The sequence below is a fragment of the Aedes aegypti genome, chromosome 2 (assembly GCF_002204515.2).
Source record: "Aedes aegypti strain LVP_AGWG chromosome 2, AaegL5.0 Primary Assembly, whole genome shotgun sequence".
Classification (NCBI taxonomy): domain Eukaryota; kingdom Metazoa; phylum Arthropoda; class Insecta; order Diptera; family Culicidae; genus Aedes; species Aedes aegypti.
Window position 1 is genome coordinate 187,913,162 of NC_035108.1, and position 16,450 is coordinate 187,929,611.

The window sequence follows — 16,450 nt, forward strand, 5'->3', positions numbered from 1 at the left end:
ACAGAGATTTTTTTAAAAACCGCATTAACGATTATTTTGGGAATTTTTGAAGAAATTTTTTATCAGATTTACTAAAACATTGCATTTTTTTATTTCTCTTTTGAGATTCTGCTCAGAGGATTCGAATACATTAAAAAGAGTTCGAATACATTAAAAAGAGGTAAGATTTTGCCATTCATCCTTGAACATCTCAAACAATTTCTCCGGAAGTTCCAACAAGTATTCTTTAAGGTTCTAGAAATAACTCCATTTTTTCCCGAATGGCAATCTCAGTTTCTTCCATAGATACCCGAGGAGGAAAGAATAACACGGCAATAACTAATGCATACCATATTTTGGTATCATACCTCAATTAGGTATTGTTCAGTTATCAATACCTCATTTTGGTATTATAATGGTATTTGTAAAACAATTAAAAATACTTCATTTTGGTATTCGATAGCTATTGAGGACTGCTGGAGGTATTGAACTATTATTGAAAAATTTCACTTTTATATGAAAATCCATCAAGTATTATTTAGGTATTGCAATTCCTGATCTAATTATCAGCTTGGTATTTGTAGAATATGCAGAAGGTATTATTTGAGGTATTTTACCTCTTATGCAGGGCTCATTCATAGATAATATTTTTTATGAACTTCGAAGTTGCATGGAGTGCTTTGCGAAGGCACAAGCTGTCCGATTCGTTTTTCGCGCGCCCGGAGCGAATTTTTTTTTAGTTAGCGCTTCATTCGCGTGCCATCGGAGTGATTTTGTATCCCTGCTTAAGCGTGTTGACGCTGAGATTGTGACCGTTAAGTCGAGGATGGATCATCAACTGGTGAGCTCGTTTCATGCTTTTAACAACACATTTGTACCATGACATGTATTTTTTATATATTCATTGAAGAAACAATGGATGGTTCGACATTTAATGTGTTGAAAAAAGCGCTTATTCATCTTTTAAAAAAATCGAAATTCAAACCTATGAATAGTTCGATGTTTATGATGTCGACGCATTGATAGATAACTTTTTAAACAGAGGTTACATGAATCGCATCACTCACCAAGGTGAATCCTGATCATGTAGCTTTTAAGCCCTTCCACTAACAAAACTCCTTCCCGTAAAAACCATAACGATGCAGAAATATACTCGGTCTTTAGTTACAATGGATGTCACACTAACATTCATTAACGCCGCTATTGACATTACTAATTTCAGAGTCCTCAAAAATGTACATTGAAGATGGTATGCTACTCCCAAGCTACATCTGTTAGTTCCATGTGCAATTTCGATTAGTCTAGTCAATCACGGAGTAGCAACTAACGAATTGTACGGTCATCAATGCTCATGCTCATGCTCATGTATGAGCTCCGAAGTTGCATGATACTATGGTGAACATGTTGATGTTGAATTGTGATGTTTTCTTTCCTACCTTTAGAAATTCCAAACAAACTTTTTTTGAAGGGGGAATTATCGATTATTTTGCAGTACTGTAGAAGTTTTAAGTGGAAATATTACCAGTTTTTTTTTTGTGGTAAAATTCGTAATGGAGGGTTTTATTGATTTTAAATCTTAGGGGAAACTTTTGCATTACTTTGAAAAATTGTTAAGGAATTCTTCGTCGACTTTCAGAAATCAGGAACTATACGATCTGTATTTTTTCAATACTTCTATAATTTACCTTTTTTGTTAAAGTATGTTGTATGGAGTGTGGAAAGATTTTTGTACGAAGTTCCTCAAAGCGTCATGCGAAGAGGAGAAACAACAAAATTTTGAAGCAGGTACAACAATAGATGGCTAATGGTACAATTAAAGATAAAAGATTAATTATAATCTTTTCTTTAGAGGTAAATTACAGGATAGTTAAAACCGCTCTAATAAATTTACAAATAAAACCAAATTTCTCAAGAAGTTCCGTCAGAAATTTTGAAATATAGCTTTCCTTGACTTCTGGTTTTCTACAATTCTGCAAGAAAGCCTCTAGAAATTCCCCCCTCGTATTGCACATAAATTCAAACCAAGAATATGGATTCTGCCAATAATTGGTAAAGTTGAAGCGTTTAAAGGAAGATCAATATAAATTTCTTTATGCATATCTTAATAAATCCTTTCTCCCTTCCCAATTATTTTGCTACATGCTTCTCTACAGAAAAATTTTTCCAGGGGTTTTCCAACAAATGCCCTCTAAATTCAAAGGCAAGAGACTTTTCAAAAACAATTTTCTTTCGAATTCTTGAATCATCCGGGGATTTGAAGCGAAATTTCTAGAAAAGTAAACATAGAATAATTTTGTAATTTATTTTGGATTGTGATGTATTTTGGAAATATTTCTTAAGGACTTTTGATGAACTTTGCGGAAGAATTTGTAATATATTTTTTGGAAAAAAGGGGTTTAAAGGAATGCACAGAATTCTAGTAGAACCTTCAGCGAAATATCTCAGTATTGGATTTGACAGAATCAATGAACTGAACTTTTGAAAGATTGAGTAACATATTTTAGGTGAATTCCGGAATATATTCCGGAATCATTTTGCTAATAAAAAGTAGAAATAGAAGGAATGGATGTCCACCAGGAGGAATTCGGTTTGAAAATATGAACAAGTCCCACAATATTATTTGACTAACTTACAAGAGATTTGCGAAAGTGATGGGGAATTCGATTATACTAAAATTCCATAGAGAATATCGAAAAAATTTTCGAAAATTTTCGCTACAAATCTGTTGAAAATTCAAATCAAATAATTCATGAAATAATAAGATTTCTTGGAAAAAAACTTTGTTTTTTCTTGATGATATTTAGTTCGAAAAATTTGGGTGTTAGAGGGTTAAGTAATAAATTTATCAATACGAAAACACTATGGTCGATTGTGTTACATTTTTTCACACCAGATTAAATTACTTTTATTCATCTGAAGGGAACTTGGACATGCCGAAATTCCTTGGAAGTTGAGCCTTGTTTTTCGACAAAAATTCCCGAGAAATTCCTTTAGTAATTCTGTCTCTTTTTCAATTATTTTTTCGGATATTATCCGAGTTGGAGTTAATGTATGGATTTCTTTAGTGAATTCTTTTAAGGGAAATCATCATCACCGGACACCTCGAGCAGGGTATCCCCCAAAAACTTGAGGAATCAGAATTCAGTGAATAAGAAAAAAATAAGAAATTTCCAGGATATTGACGCTTTTTTGTACCACGGTTTTTTTGCCACAGAGACGTCTAAAAATTGCTCTTATCTGAAGGTAGTTTTAACAGTAACCATTCGGTCGACAGCCGGACGTTTAAGCTTTCGGTTGTCGCCACGCGGAATGCTGTGTGACACAAGCGAGGTTTTCTCACTATAGTTTTACAACATAAAATAACGTAATTTGTGAAGAGATTTGTGTCACAAACAAGAGTCATCTACATTGATTCAGAAGATTTTGCTTCATGTTAATTTTTTTTATAATCATCAAAAATGGGGGAGGGAGTTGGATGATTCTGGAGGAGGCCAGCCCTATGCAAGTACAGCTGATCTTGCAATAACGGAGAAGCAACTGCGGGCGGTCAATCATGCTCATGATCAGATACTTGTTGTCTTCTTCAGTGTGAAACATTTTTTTTTTTAATTTTTGTGCAGATGTTGTTTTTGTGATCATGAACAATAAAACAAAAATTTTAACTTTGTTTTACAAAATTCATTGCAGAAAACAATACTGTAGGCTTTGTGGCCGTGCGGTAAGCGGTGTCAATCGTATTGTGCCACGAGATATGGGTTCGATTCCTGCTCCAGTCGGTGGAAATTTTTCGTCAAATGAAAAATTCATCACTGGTGTTTCGTGTTGTCCGTTGGAAATGGAAATAGTGGAAAAACTTATTTAAAATACCATATTTTTTTAAATCTCTGCTTTTTTTTCAATGGCTATTGACGACTTCTCCATGCCATAACAACATGCAGCATACTGTTAAGGTGAAGATGAATCGAAGCCAAACTTCAAATTGTCAAAAGCACAAATCTGGAGAACCGAACACCCGTTTGGGCTGAAAACTAAATCTATTGCTTACCCCCAGCTAGTAAACAATCGATTAAATTTTTGAGCTTAAACGGATGTTCAGTTCTCCAGATTTATGCTCTTGAAAATTTAAAGTTTGGCTTCGATTCATCTTCAACTTAAAGTTTAAAAATATAGTGGGTTCGAAAATCTCAATTTTCCAAATTTGAAATTTTTGCCACGAATTTGTTCTACTTACTCCTCTGTGCTCCGTTTTGTTTGCGCGCTGCATCGCAACTGCTGAACTGTAAGAGTAAGTTTTTTTTTCTGACTTTCTCGTCGAACAGTAGAGAACGACCGAACCGAAGTCGCTACATATCCCACTCTTTCCCCCCTCTCATATCGCAGAAAGTTTGACACAATCCAACTTTTATGTTATTTTTTCCCTGCTTTATTCGCTAGTTTTCCCTTTGTTTATTTTGTTTCGAAGTTTTCACGACTGCCAATTTGGAAGAACAAAAAAAAATCCATTGTTTTCGCGCTTTTCACGTTCACAGTCCTGTGTGTCATCATCGTTGACAGCGTGCGCGCTCTCTCTTTCTTTCTCTGGCTGGCGTTGATGGAAATGTTTATCGTTATTGCCTGCCATAGTGCTGTGATACGATCGAAACTCTGCGTGTTGCAGCAGATGTGTCGATGACTTTTCAAAGTTGACCGAAAGTTTCGATTCATTCAACTGGCGGTGTGCGAGATGTTCGTGTTCAGCTTTTCAGGAGTTTTTAAGGATTGTGAAGCAAAATGTTTTTCTTTCATAGCATGACCATACCATTCGAATTCAGATTTTCGAAATGTATTGTAACAATTTTTTAAGTTTATAAAATAGTTCAAAGTGGAAAAGCTGTATTCATGAGCATTTAAGATTCCCTCTAATTAAATCCTGAAAAATCTATGATAAACGGTCGAAATTCCAGAAGTTCTCTTTTTACTGGGATCTATTTAACCTCCTCTTGAAAAAAGCTTCTATTTGGTATACAACAAGCAAGGTGATCTGATTTATAAGAATGAGCCATTCAAAATAGTTGAATTTCACATGAGATGAGTTTTTTGTGCATTCGGTATGACGATAGAATCCATACTTATGCAAAACATTTTCTTTGAAATCAGTGAAATGGAAGATTTGGCTTCCGTTGAATTTCGTTCATATTCAATTCCAGTCGAGGAACGATGGATGGTCGGACATAGCCAAAAAAATCGGAACTTTTTCTATCCCCACCCCCTTATAGCTGTGAGTCTGAGCGCTTCTTTTTCCATATTGATTCTTTCGGTTATTGGAATCGAATTCAAATTAGTGGAAAGTTGCCTCGAACTTCCGGTGCCTTTTTTTCGTTGCCTTTGAAGCATCGATGGACCTTTGTCGTGATGATTATTTTTAAATTAATCGGACCAATTGATTGCATCCAATTCCTTATTCATGATTGCTTCATCGCCTTTTAATATGTTCGTTCGGTGTTGAACGATGATTTTTTTTTCATGATTTGCGCTAATGAGGGATTTTAATTTTCAATTACTCAAAATTTTAATCACAAATAATTTAACCTAAGCTTAAGAAAAAGACGATTATTCTTTAATGTATTTTTTTAATTGCTCTTCGATTGCTCTTAAGCATTACTTCAACAATTTACAACATAAGCTTTGTGACCAGTCATGTTTTGAATGCGAGGGAAGCAATTCAACTTCTCCTTAAGGTGAAGATGAACCGAAGCAAAAATTCAAATTTTCAAGAGCACAAATCTGGAGAACTGAACATCCGTTTATCACCTGCGAGTGACCAATCGATCAAGTTTTCAGCTTAAATGGATGCTCGATTCTCTAGATTTGTGCTCTTGAAAATTTAAGATTTGACTTCGATTCATCTTCACCTTAATCACAAAAATTTCCTGCGTGATCCTTCGCAAATACCCAAAATCCCATCGTGCAAAAAGACTGCTGCAATTTTCTCACTCTTGTCGGTGTTCCAGTTTGCCTAAGTATGAAAATATTTACTTGGTTTTCACTTCAGGAGTGTGTGCAATTTTTACCGCAAAAAAGCGCCAAGTTATTGCCACTCTTCGGCGCATATTTTCCAATCCTACTCTGAATGTTAATTTGAGCGAACAAGAACAAAGTTTCGAATTGGTTCAAGTTTGACCGAGGCGGTACCTAACGCACCACCACAGAATCGAACGCAATCGCGAACGGAATTTGAAATAGATGCAAGGTAAAAGCAGAACTTTCGTGTTTTTGAATCTGATTAGAGCGAAGTTTGTGAATCGTAATGGATAAAAGGTGGAAAGTGAAAAGTTTAAGTAGAAAAATACGTTTGATGGAATTGGTTGCATCTGATGTCTGGGTTAGTGATGCTTTGGTGTGAATCTTCGTGGGACATGGCGATCGTGATTTCGTTAAATGGCGACCGTGCAGTTTGTTTAAATTTACGAAGGCAAAATTTACAATAAGTGTGAGGCCTGTGTAACTGTAAGTCAGTTTGATTCGATATCACGCTAACTATTATACTATCTGTTATGTTATCTGTTCTACATTTACAAAGTCTTCCGTATTCATCTCTCCATCCGATAAATGTACGCGCTATTAAACCCATTTTAAAACAATCTACAATCAATAAAAAGACAAATTTTACTCCTGTCAGTGGAAGTTTAAACGCCCATAAACGAGCCTACGTTTGACGACCTAAAATTACAGACGGCACCATTTTTATTACAAATCAAAACCGATTCGGAATGGGGAAACGCGTGTACCGCCGCCCATCAACATCATCTCCACAGTTCCGGCGCTCCATGCATAATGAATTGATAAATGCGAATTTCTCCAAATGTGGCCTCTGCTTGCTGTTTGGTCGATTCCGGATATGCCGATCCTTGTCCGGATGGGACGTGCCTTGATGGGTCCCCTGAAGAGACTACACCCAACTGGCGGCTGCTAGAATCTAATACAGTTCTGCGCGAAAACCTTACAAATGTTGTATAATTTCGTTATGTAAGGTCCTTATACCATCAATGTAAGATTTTAATACAATAAATGATATTTTCCAGCACACCATTGCATTAAAATCTTACATTTTCTATATACTTAAGGATTCAATACAGATTTTGTGTTAGGTCTTATTTTGGGTGTACATATTACCGTGAACGTTAGTCAACTGTTGCGGCGTCTATTTTTTTTTCCGCATGGGGCTGTGCGAGGAAGTACAATTGAATGAGCAATGGTGAAACTTGATTGTGATGAATCGTTGATGATCCCGTGCTTGATTTCATTTGTTTGTTTCGCTTTCCAGGATATGCGATATATTGCGTTTCTGATTTGAAAGCGAGTTGATCAATGAATTGTATATGCATATTTACATCCAACAAAAATTGTATTACGGGTTTCCGGTAGAACAAAAAGCACATCCAGTACAATTTTGGTTTTATTAAGGTTTCGTAGTCCTGTTTTTAGCTTTAAATAGGTTATGAGACCACGACAAAACTTAAAATGGTACATGGACAATGTTTTATGTGCTTAAATTTTTGCGTCATTCGATCGACAAAAAGTGTTGTTACCTATTGATTACAAAATCTCACAAAATTCCAATTTGTGCACTGGCTTTTGAAACATTTCACTCAGTAGACTTAAACGATAATAATGTGCACAATCTAATTGTAGTAGCTGATATGAGATGCTTAGTAAATCCAACGAAATTCAACTCTCCGAAGACACAGCTCTAACATTCTAGCTCCAGTGATCGAGTAGATTTTACATCCGCCACTAATGTACCATAGGCCTGTATTCTAGTTTACCAAGAGAACGTAGCCAAACTACACACTAATTCCATCCAATGCCCCATAAACCCCATCATAGAATGTACAATGTACCGTCGTGTTCCGTTTGAGTCGCTTTGCTACAAGGTTTTTCCCTTTTTCTTTTTTCTTTTCCAATCTACCTGTAACTTGTGCGCACTTTAAAATCTCACTACTACCCGTTAACACAACAACCACCTTTTGCCACCGCCCGCCATTTACTCAACACACTGTTAAAAAAAAACTTGCCAACACCACCAAATAACGTCCCAATTGTGTAACGTCGACGCCTTCGTCAACCAGAGCCAAGAAAAGAAAAGACTGACGTCCAGAGTAGTGCGAACGGGTCCTGCGTGGAGCACCCGAGTGGCGGTCCGGCGACCATCGATGGTAGCCTCCAGCAGGCACCGCTTCCGCCCCTGGTACAGCCAAAACCAGAACGACCCAACACCCTGGGACCGGCCAAGCTGACCCGCCGGGTCCTCTGCTACCACACCGATGGTTGTAAGTATTGCCCCTGTGACTGCACGCGAATCGTGACAGGAATCATAAGGTTCATATCCGGGAATTGGACAAGATTGAGCCGATCAGGTGCCACGGATTGAAAAACATTCTTTCTGGTCAATAAACTGTAGAGTATCTCTAATAGTTACAAGCTGACAAATTTTGATTTTTCTCGAAATAATTTTAGGGTTTAAAACGGTTGATAAATCTTGGTTATAATATGTTCTTCTAAGAATCTTTAACAAAGCATATTGATGTTTGTTAGATTTAGCGATACCTTGGTGACATAATATTTGCTTTTGAGGAATTCTGAAAAAAACTTCCGGACGCGGATGAGAGTACACTCCCAGTTCTAATTAAAGAGTATGCAACAAGCAATTTAATTTAATTTGATTGTTATATACTGAAAGTAGATTTTAAAACTACTATAAATCCACATCAAAAACTAGCATCATTGGGATCAACAGCTTCCTTAACAAATGTAAATCTTGGCGTTTTTCTTATTTCAATTAGAATTCTTATTTCATGAAAATTCTATGCTACACTTTCGACCATTTAGCCACCAAACCCAAGATGTCGTAGTATTAGTTGTTCTTAGTGGAAAATGCCCTAATTCCGCACGTTTTGTTCAAAACTATACGAATGATATATGATATATATGATGATAATAGATCAGTGTTCACAAAATCATTGTTATTGATAAATAACATTTTTAAAATTTCATAAATAATACAAAATAAACAAAAAGAAATTTGGGTAAAAAACTGTTGTTCAGTAAACTTGTTCATCTTGTCTAAATCTACAACTCTGTTAAAAATACTATAAAGCTTGAGTTACAGTTGTGTTCAGAATAATAGTATTAAAAGCCGATTTTCATGCAATATTTGTAGCTTTGTATTCCTATGAGCAATCGGTATGAAAATTTAACATTTTTCATTTTAACTATTTTCAGATAAATCGTTTACATTTTTTGTCGAAAATAGCACTTTAGTCAAACCTTCATTACTTTTGAACTCGTTGAAACAATCGGTCAAAAATATTTATCAAAATTCAAGACGTGCTGTGAATATTTGTCTAGAAACAATTCTAAAGAACTAATGATCAATTGGTAAACAAATCAGAACAAACATTTGAAAAGGGCACATCGACATTGGTAAACAATTGCTTTGCAAGACGCTGTGAACCCAGTTCAACTCGATCACGCACTAATCTTCCTGCTAGTGGTGTTAGTTTGCGTAGGCGAGCTAAAAAGGACACAACAGCAACGATTTTTTTTTTCAAATCATCCAAATCCAAATCAAGCAGGGGCCCGCTTAAAACGGCCAATGATCGGATCTTTCTCCATCAAGAGGGCCTACAATCGGAAAATTTCGCAAACTGTCATTGGCCTTAGCATATAGAGAGGCCAATGACTCTCTCTTGTCCATTCGTTGAAAACCCAAAGGGCCTAGCCAGTCTAGCCTTGATCCAAGGCACGCTTACAAAATCCAATTTGGACTATAAAAAAGGCCTATGCCTGGTTGAAAAACGAGAAGGGCCCAGGCATTTAAAGTGAAACAGTTTGGAATCAACTTGTAAGATTGCACTGAAACTTCAAAGGCACGAATCTTGGGAAGCAAACATCCAACAACAGTGCTCTTATTTTGGTTTTGTGCACAAGTAGAAATGCAATGGTCACATCGAACTTTCTCAAAATCAACGATCTAAGGATTGGTTTTTTTGAATTGTTGCGATTTAATTTAAATCGGTGATCTCTCCCTATCTCGATGGTCCCTTCGATATCGAGATGTGGAGAGGCGCCTGTACAAAAAATACGATTCTATAATGAATTTTTGAACGATTTTGGAAATAAAAAAAAAACAATAGTGATATCATTGGTAATTCTTTAACGACAAAATCACCTGAATTTCAGCAACAAATATCCATCTATTAAATAGAGATTTTCCGGAAGTTATGTTTCTGATCAATTTTAAATAGTAACCTATACCAAGCTAATATTGGAAGTGAGAAGTGAAATCTCTAATGCACCATCTTTTTGACCATTTATTGTTATCAAGCCTTATCCCGGACAGATAAATGTTAAAAAATATTTCAAATTACGACAGTTTTGTACATTCTATATTCACACCATATGCAGGTTGATTAATATCTACTTAGAACGTATTCTCATTTCAAGCAAATTTATTGATAAATACTTGTAGTTTTGAAGTGGCTTTAAGATCACTTTTTGAACACTATTACAAACATTTTGGTGGGTCCCAGATAGCCGTAGCGGTAAACGCGCAGCTATTCAGCATGACCATGCTGAGGGTCGTGGGTTCGAATCCCGCTGGTCGAGGATCTTTTCGTAAAGGAAATTTACTCGATTCCCAGGGCATAGAGTATCTTCGTACCTGCCACACGATATACACATGCAAAAATGGTCAATCGGCAAAGAAAGCTCTCAGTTAATAACTGTGGAAGTGCTCATAAGAACACTAATCTGAGAAGCAGGCTTTGTCCCAGTTGGGACGTAACGCCAGAAAGAAGAAGAAGAAGACAAACATTTTGGTCACTAAAGTTACTATTATTTTCCTGTCTGACCGCTACCAGCCCTGCATTATAAAAATATTGTGGGCGTTACCACAAGGCTAAGGAATGTCCCAGATTAAAATATATACAATATCTGAAGTGACAGGTTTAAAAAGAAAACTCTTTTGTGAAAGCGCATTTTAAACAATAATTGTCCAGAATTACAACTTAAAAAAAAACGGAATCTTACATTGATTTCATATGTTTTCAGTTGTTTTAACAATAAAATTAGATATATTTTGAACTAAAAAATTAAGATTACATGAAGAAATAAGTGCACTGCATTTGCGAAATATATGTTAAAAACATAAATGGAAATATCTAACATCAAATACAAATCGAAATTTCTAGATCTTTAAGCACGAAAATGTCATAAAGCCAAACATAATTCGTGTCTACATCGTACTGTTTTCAGTTTAGTAGGTATATTTACGAATACATTGGTAATTGAGGTTTGAATTCATTCTCGTATAATGGATTTAATACAATTATAGGAATAGTCGATAAAAAATATTCATGAGGCTGTTAGAAAACGTAGTGAAATTTTCTCGCTATTGAATATCGTCAATAGAACGAAAATCTTGACATTCAAATTCTGAGCCTTGGAGGCCGTTCTTTTAAGTCTAAGATTGTGGTAACGTCTATGCCACGGAAATATAGCTAAGGCATTCTGAAGGTGTTTCCCGGATGGTCCAGGATTCCTTATTAATGCAAATGTTTTTTGACTTCCTTGAGTATAACAAGAGTAATATGGCAATAATTGCAAACAAAGTTCTCAGGTTGTAACTTTGAAGAGCTTTTAGAACACTAAGCTGAGACATAGTCTCTGTCCCATTGAAGATGTAATGTCATTAAGAGTAAGCAAATTTAAATTTAATAAATTCAATAAAAGAGAAACTGTTTTGAATTTTTTGTATAAAACTCATTAAGGTTTTTGAGGACAAGTTGATTATTTATGAGGCACCTGATTGACTCACACCAATACTTCATTACATTCAAGTTGAATATATTGGCACATTTTTGAAAGTGGTATAACATATTGAACCTTATGTATCCTTGAACAAAAGAATAAGTCCCAATTCGCATTCTAGTATTCAGCAATACACCATACTTTTTGTTCACAATCATACAAATATTGATATCCATATGTATACATCATTCCACCTGAACTATATTAACTCCATCCCTTCTATAAAATGCCATACATAGTTTAAGATCATACTCATTTCCATATATTGTAGACCCTTCGCTCAGACTTGTTCATAGTGAGGCTTTTTCATTCATTTTTCATAACGCCTAAATCTATAAAAGCACACAACTAATCATACTGTTCTTCCCATTGCCTTTTTCTTCCATGTTCCACAGTTCAAGATAATCAACGGAAAACACCACCACCAGCGACCGTCGAAAACCAATCCAATCAGCACCATCCGACGCTGCAGCAGCAACAACAGTCTGCCCTGGCCGCAGCTGCTGCAGCCGCTGCCCAGCACCACCAACAGCAGCAGCAATCGCAGCTACCGTCTCAGGCGGCTCTTTCGGCCGCAGCAGCCGCCGTCGCCCAACAGCACCAGCAGGCACTCCAACAGCAGCAACATGGCGGTGCCGGAATGCATCAGCACCACCATCACCACCCGAATCACATCATGCTGTCGGAGCTGCCGGAACCGCCGATACCGGTGTCCGAGATTGGACCGATCCCGCCGCCGCCAATGTTTTCAACACCAAGTCCCACCCTGATCGGGGGAAGGCCACATCAGCAGCAGCAGCAGCAACAACAGCAGCAGCAAATGCTACAACATCAGCAACAGCACCAGCAGCACTCACACCAGCATCAGCAGCAGCATGGCCTCAATGTGCATTCCACTACTACTAGTACCGGTAGCAATAATAGTATTAGCGCGAGTAATTTAATACCGTTAGATATGAACGATTACGATTACGACGGTAAGTACACGGCTTATGCTCTGCACGTTTCTTTTAGAGATAAGATTTCGCTTATACGCCGATTTCAGCTTAACAAAACAGTTATCACACTTGCACTTGGGAGGGATCTGAACTCGATAGATTGTAGATAGGTCAATAATACTAAGTGGGGTTTAAGGCGAAGTAGGCCGTCATGGAAATTTGTACGCGCCGTTGATGATTGTTGCTAATTCATCTCACGATTTCGAATCAGAGAAAATCAGTTGGTTTTGCACTGACACAGCTGAAAAAAGTATCAGCATACTTTATGCATGTTAGCGCGTACAGTGATACAATTTCAAGTCAATGTAAGCTATCAAGACTGAGTTTTATCACTTTGAAATGCAAGCTGAATAGTCATCATTGTTGCCAAAACGAATGACGGGCTTCTTAGCCTTGAACCTGCTACGTTCAGAATGGTCTTGCTGAACAGTGTTTCAATGGCTACCGCTTCTGCTTCATAAGTAGAAGGTCATGGGTTCAACCCCACGCCCGTCCCTGTCCACGTAATTCGTAATTGTATTTTGTACTTCCTTCTATTTTCCACTCTTAATATATCACAGTTGATCTATTACAATTCATATAGCATTTGCTAAAACCAGAGACGGAAGAGAAACATGTTTCCCTACGCTCCCATTTTTCCATCATCACAGCACGCCTTCCCTTACGCCTAAAACATAGGCAGTCTGCTAACCAAACAGCAAGCCTTTCTGTCATAAATTCACCACCCCTACACCTTCCCGCATAAACTGGCGTAGATGCAGCCACATATCCTGTCTACTGGGGGCCAGTTTTAAATGCATCATCAATTCCTCCCTCTTCCCCTCATTGTTGCTCAAAAATAGAAGATCACTAGCACTTATACACTGAAGGTGTCTGTTTGTCCCAAGCAGTCATCTGGTTGGTTCCTTGTGTAAGTTCAGCTGATCTGGCGATACTGGAGTAGCATCCACGGGCGACCAATTAAGCTCAAGACCACAATTTCTTAACTTTTTGTGTTTTTTATCCTAAAGCTAGTTCAACACTCAAATATTCCTCCATATTCCTCTTGGCATTAACGTCCCCACAGGGACAGAGCCGGCTACTCAACGGAGTTTTCTAAAAGCACTTTTACAGTTATTAATCAGGGGCCCAGATAGCCGTAGCGGTAAACGCGCAGCTATTCAACATGACCATGCTGAGGGTCGTGGGTTCGAATCCCGCTGGTCGAGGATCTTTTCGTAAAGGAAATTTTCTCGATTCCCAGGGCATAGAGTATCTTCGTACCTGTCACACGATATACACATGCAAAAATGGTCAATCGGCAAAAAAAGCTCTCAGTTAATAACTGTGGAAGTGCTCATAAGAACACTAATCTGAGAAGCAGGCTTTGTCCCAGTTGGGACGTAACGCCACAAAGAAGAACTGAGAGCTTTCTTTGCCTAAATTGCCATTTACGCATTCGTATATCGCGTGGCAGGTTACAAACATACCTATGCCCAGGGAAGTCAAGGAAATTTCCTTTACGAAAAGATCCTGGACCGACCGGGAATCGAACCCAGACATCTTCAGCATGGCTTTGCTTTGTTGGCACGGACTCTAACCGCTCGGCAAAGGATAGTCCCAAATATTCCTTCATGCAATCTTTCAATTTTCAATCTCCTTATCATTTCCCAGCCCCTAGAGCTTTCAATCATCCATAATCCCTTCCCACCGCCCTTAGCATTCAATCATCCAACGTACATATTCGTACAAAACCAACAATCCGCAGGTGCCGCTAGCATAAAAAGTCTAATTTAAAGGTGATTATGTTCCGCTGCCAGCAAATAACTCTATTTCATTCTCAGCCCCGATCCCCACCGGCCTCTAATAACGTTTCATTATGGCGTGTTTCACGGTGATTAGCGTGAAAATTCAGAACGGAAACTCCCCTTAAATCGATTATCATCACGTCGTCCTCGCTGTCGTCATCATTTTTTTTTCTGTTAGTTATTCCATTAGCCGGAAAGCACATCTGTTGCTTGTTGTGCCATTCGGCTGTCCCATTCGTTATGATTTTGCAAACTCACCGTGCGCGGTGTTTTGCCAGATAACAATTCAACAATAGTCGTGTGATTGAAGCTCGGCGTGTGGATACCTACCTGTACCGTTTCAAACTCACTAAAGGGCAGTTAGTGTTGCTCAAATCGACGATTCCGGTGCGATTCGATGGCAGGGAAAGTGGATGCACAAACAGGCTACAGTTAAACGGATTATCTTTGATAATACGGATTGCTCAACTAACTACACGGAGTAGCACAATTTATTTTCTGTTACCCATGAAAACCAAATTTTACTATGGTTCTCTAACGCGGTAGCGAGATATGAAAAATCAAGTAAGGGAGAGTTCACTGTACTAAAATACCATAGCTAATATAAAATAAATATCTTTAAGGCAGAATGCTGGAACACCTAATCAGATATTCTTCCACAACCTAAATGACTTTTATAAGTTAAAAGGTCATAAAACCAAATATTCTTCCACAAAACTATCAAAGCTACCCCGGTTTACGGTACACATTTGTGGTGGGATGTTGAACGAGCGTGCAACTTTTTGTAAATGCTTTGGTTAGGTACACCACAGGTGGTTGAAATAATTTACGAAAAATGTAATCTAATACATATAAAAAGCAAATGTTGGAAGACTTTTGACTTGGCGTTTGACGTCAGCAAACAATTTACGGTTTTGTCTTCCTCGGAAACAGAAGACTTCGGCTAGGTTGTACCTAACTTTAAATAGCTTTGCGTTTGGTAACAGTTTCTGTACCAAAAGTGTATGCAATTCCACCGAATTTTTGTGAAGTTTTACAGAAATTTGATTTACTGACTACTGAAGTTTGATAAAATATCACAGAGTTATATACAAAACAAAGTGCAGAATAATGATTTGTACAGTACAAGTCGTTTAGGGCATTTTTTTCAAATTATCGGACAGGTTTGGGCCGGAGGTTCTCCGATTTGCATGAAACTTTCACCAGAGGTAGAGCTCGTGGATACATGACCAAAAGTGAAATTCAAAAAAAATATAGTGGCCTATTTTCCCGGAAAACTCTAGATGAATTTTCACGATTTCTCTATATACCTCAAACTTTGAAAATTCATATCTCCTGAACTATGCATCGTAGAACAGAAGTTGTTAAGTGAAATCGAAAGAAAATTTTCTCAGCAATCTATTAAAAATATAAAAAGAAAAACATTTCCCGGAAAATGTTTCACCATGGAGAAAATTGACGGAAAAATAGCGAAAAAACTATCGTCTGTATCATGAAAAATTTTCAAACAAATATTATTTGTTTCATCAATCCATACCCTAACGTTGCTGATGAAGGGCACACAAAACACCCAACTGACCTATGGAGAGTGATCCGATTGACGAAAATTTCTTTTCGCTATTTTTCCGACAATTTTCTCCATGGTGAAAAATTTACCGAGAAATGTTTTTCTTTTTATATTTTTAATAAATTGCTGAGAAAATTTTCTTTCGATTTCACTAAACAACTTCTGTTCTACGATGCATAGTTCAGGAGATAGGAATTTTCAAAGTTTGAGGTATATAGAGAAATCGTGAAAATTCATCTAGAGTTTTCCGGGAAAATAGGCCACTATAT

At 37.3% G+C, this 16,450-nt stretch overlaps 1 protein-coding gene across 16 annotated transcripts in view; it reads left to right on the top strand.

Moving 5' to 3' along the window:
- Positions 1-16,450, top strand: part of LOC5565278 (phosphatase and actin regulator 4) — a 557,239-nt gene that overhangs the window by 512,726 nt on the left and 28,063 nt on the right. For 13 of the 16 annotated variants that reach the window (XM_021843448.1, XM_021843449.1, XM_021843459.1 and 10 more), the window contains 2 exons: positions 8,088-8,288; positions 12,225-12,806. In XM_021843448.1, coding sequence (XP_021699140.1) covers positions 8,088-8,288; positions 12,225-12,806 — 783 coding nt within the window. The remainder of the gene's footprint in view (positions 1-8,087; positions 8,289-12,224; positions 12,807-16,450) is intronic. The other 3 variants (XM_021843461.1, XM_021843463.1, XM_021843464.1) reach the window with 1 other exon arrangement.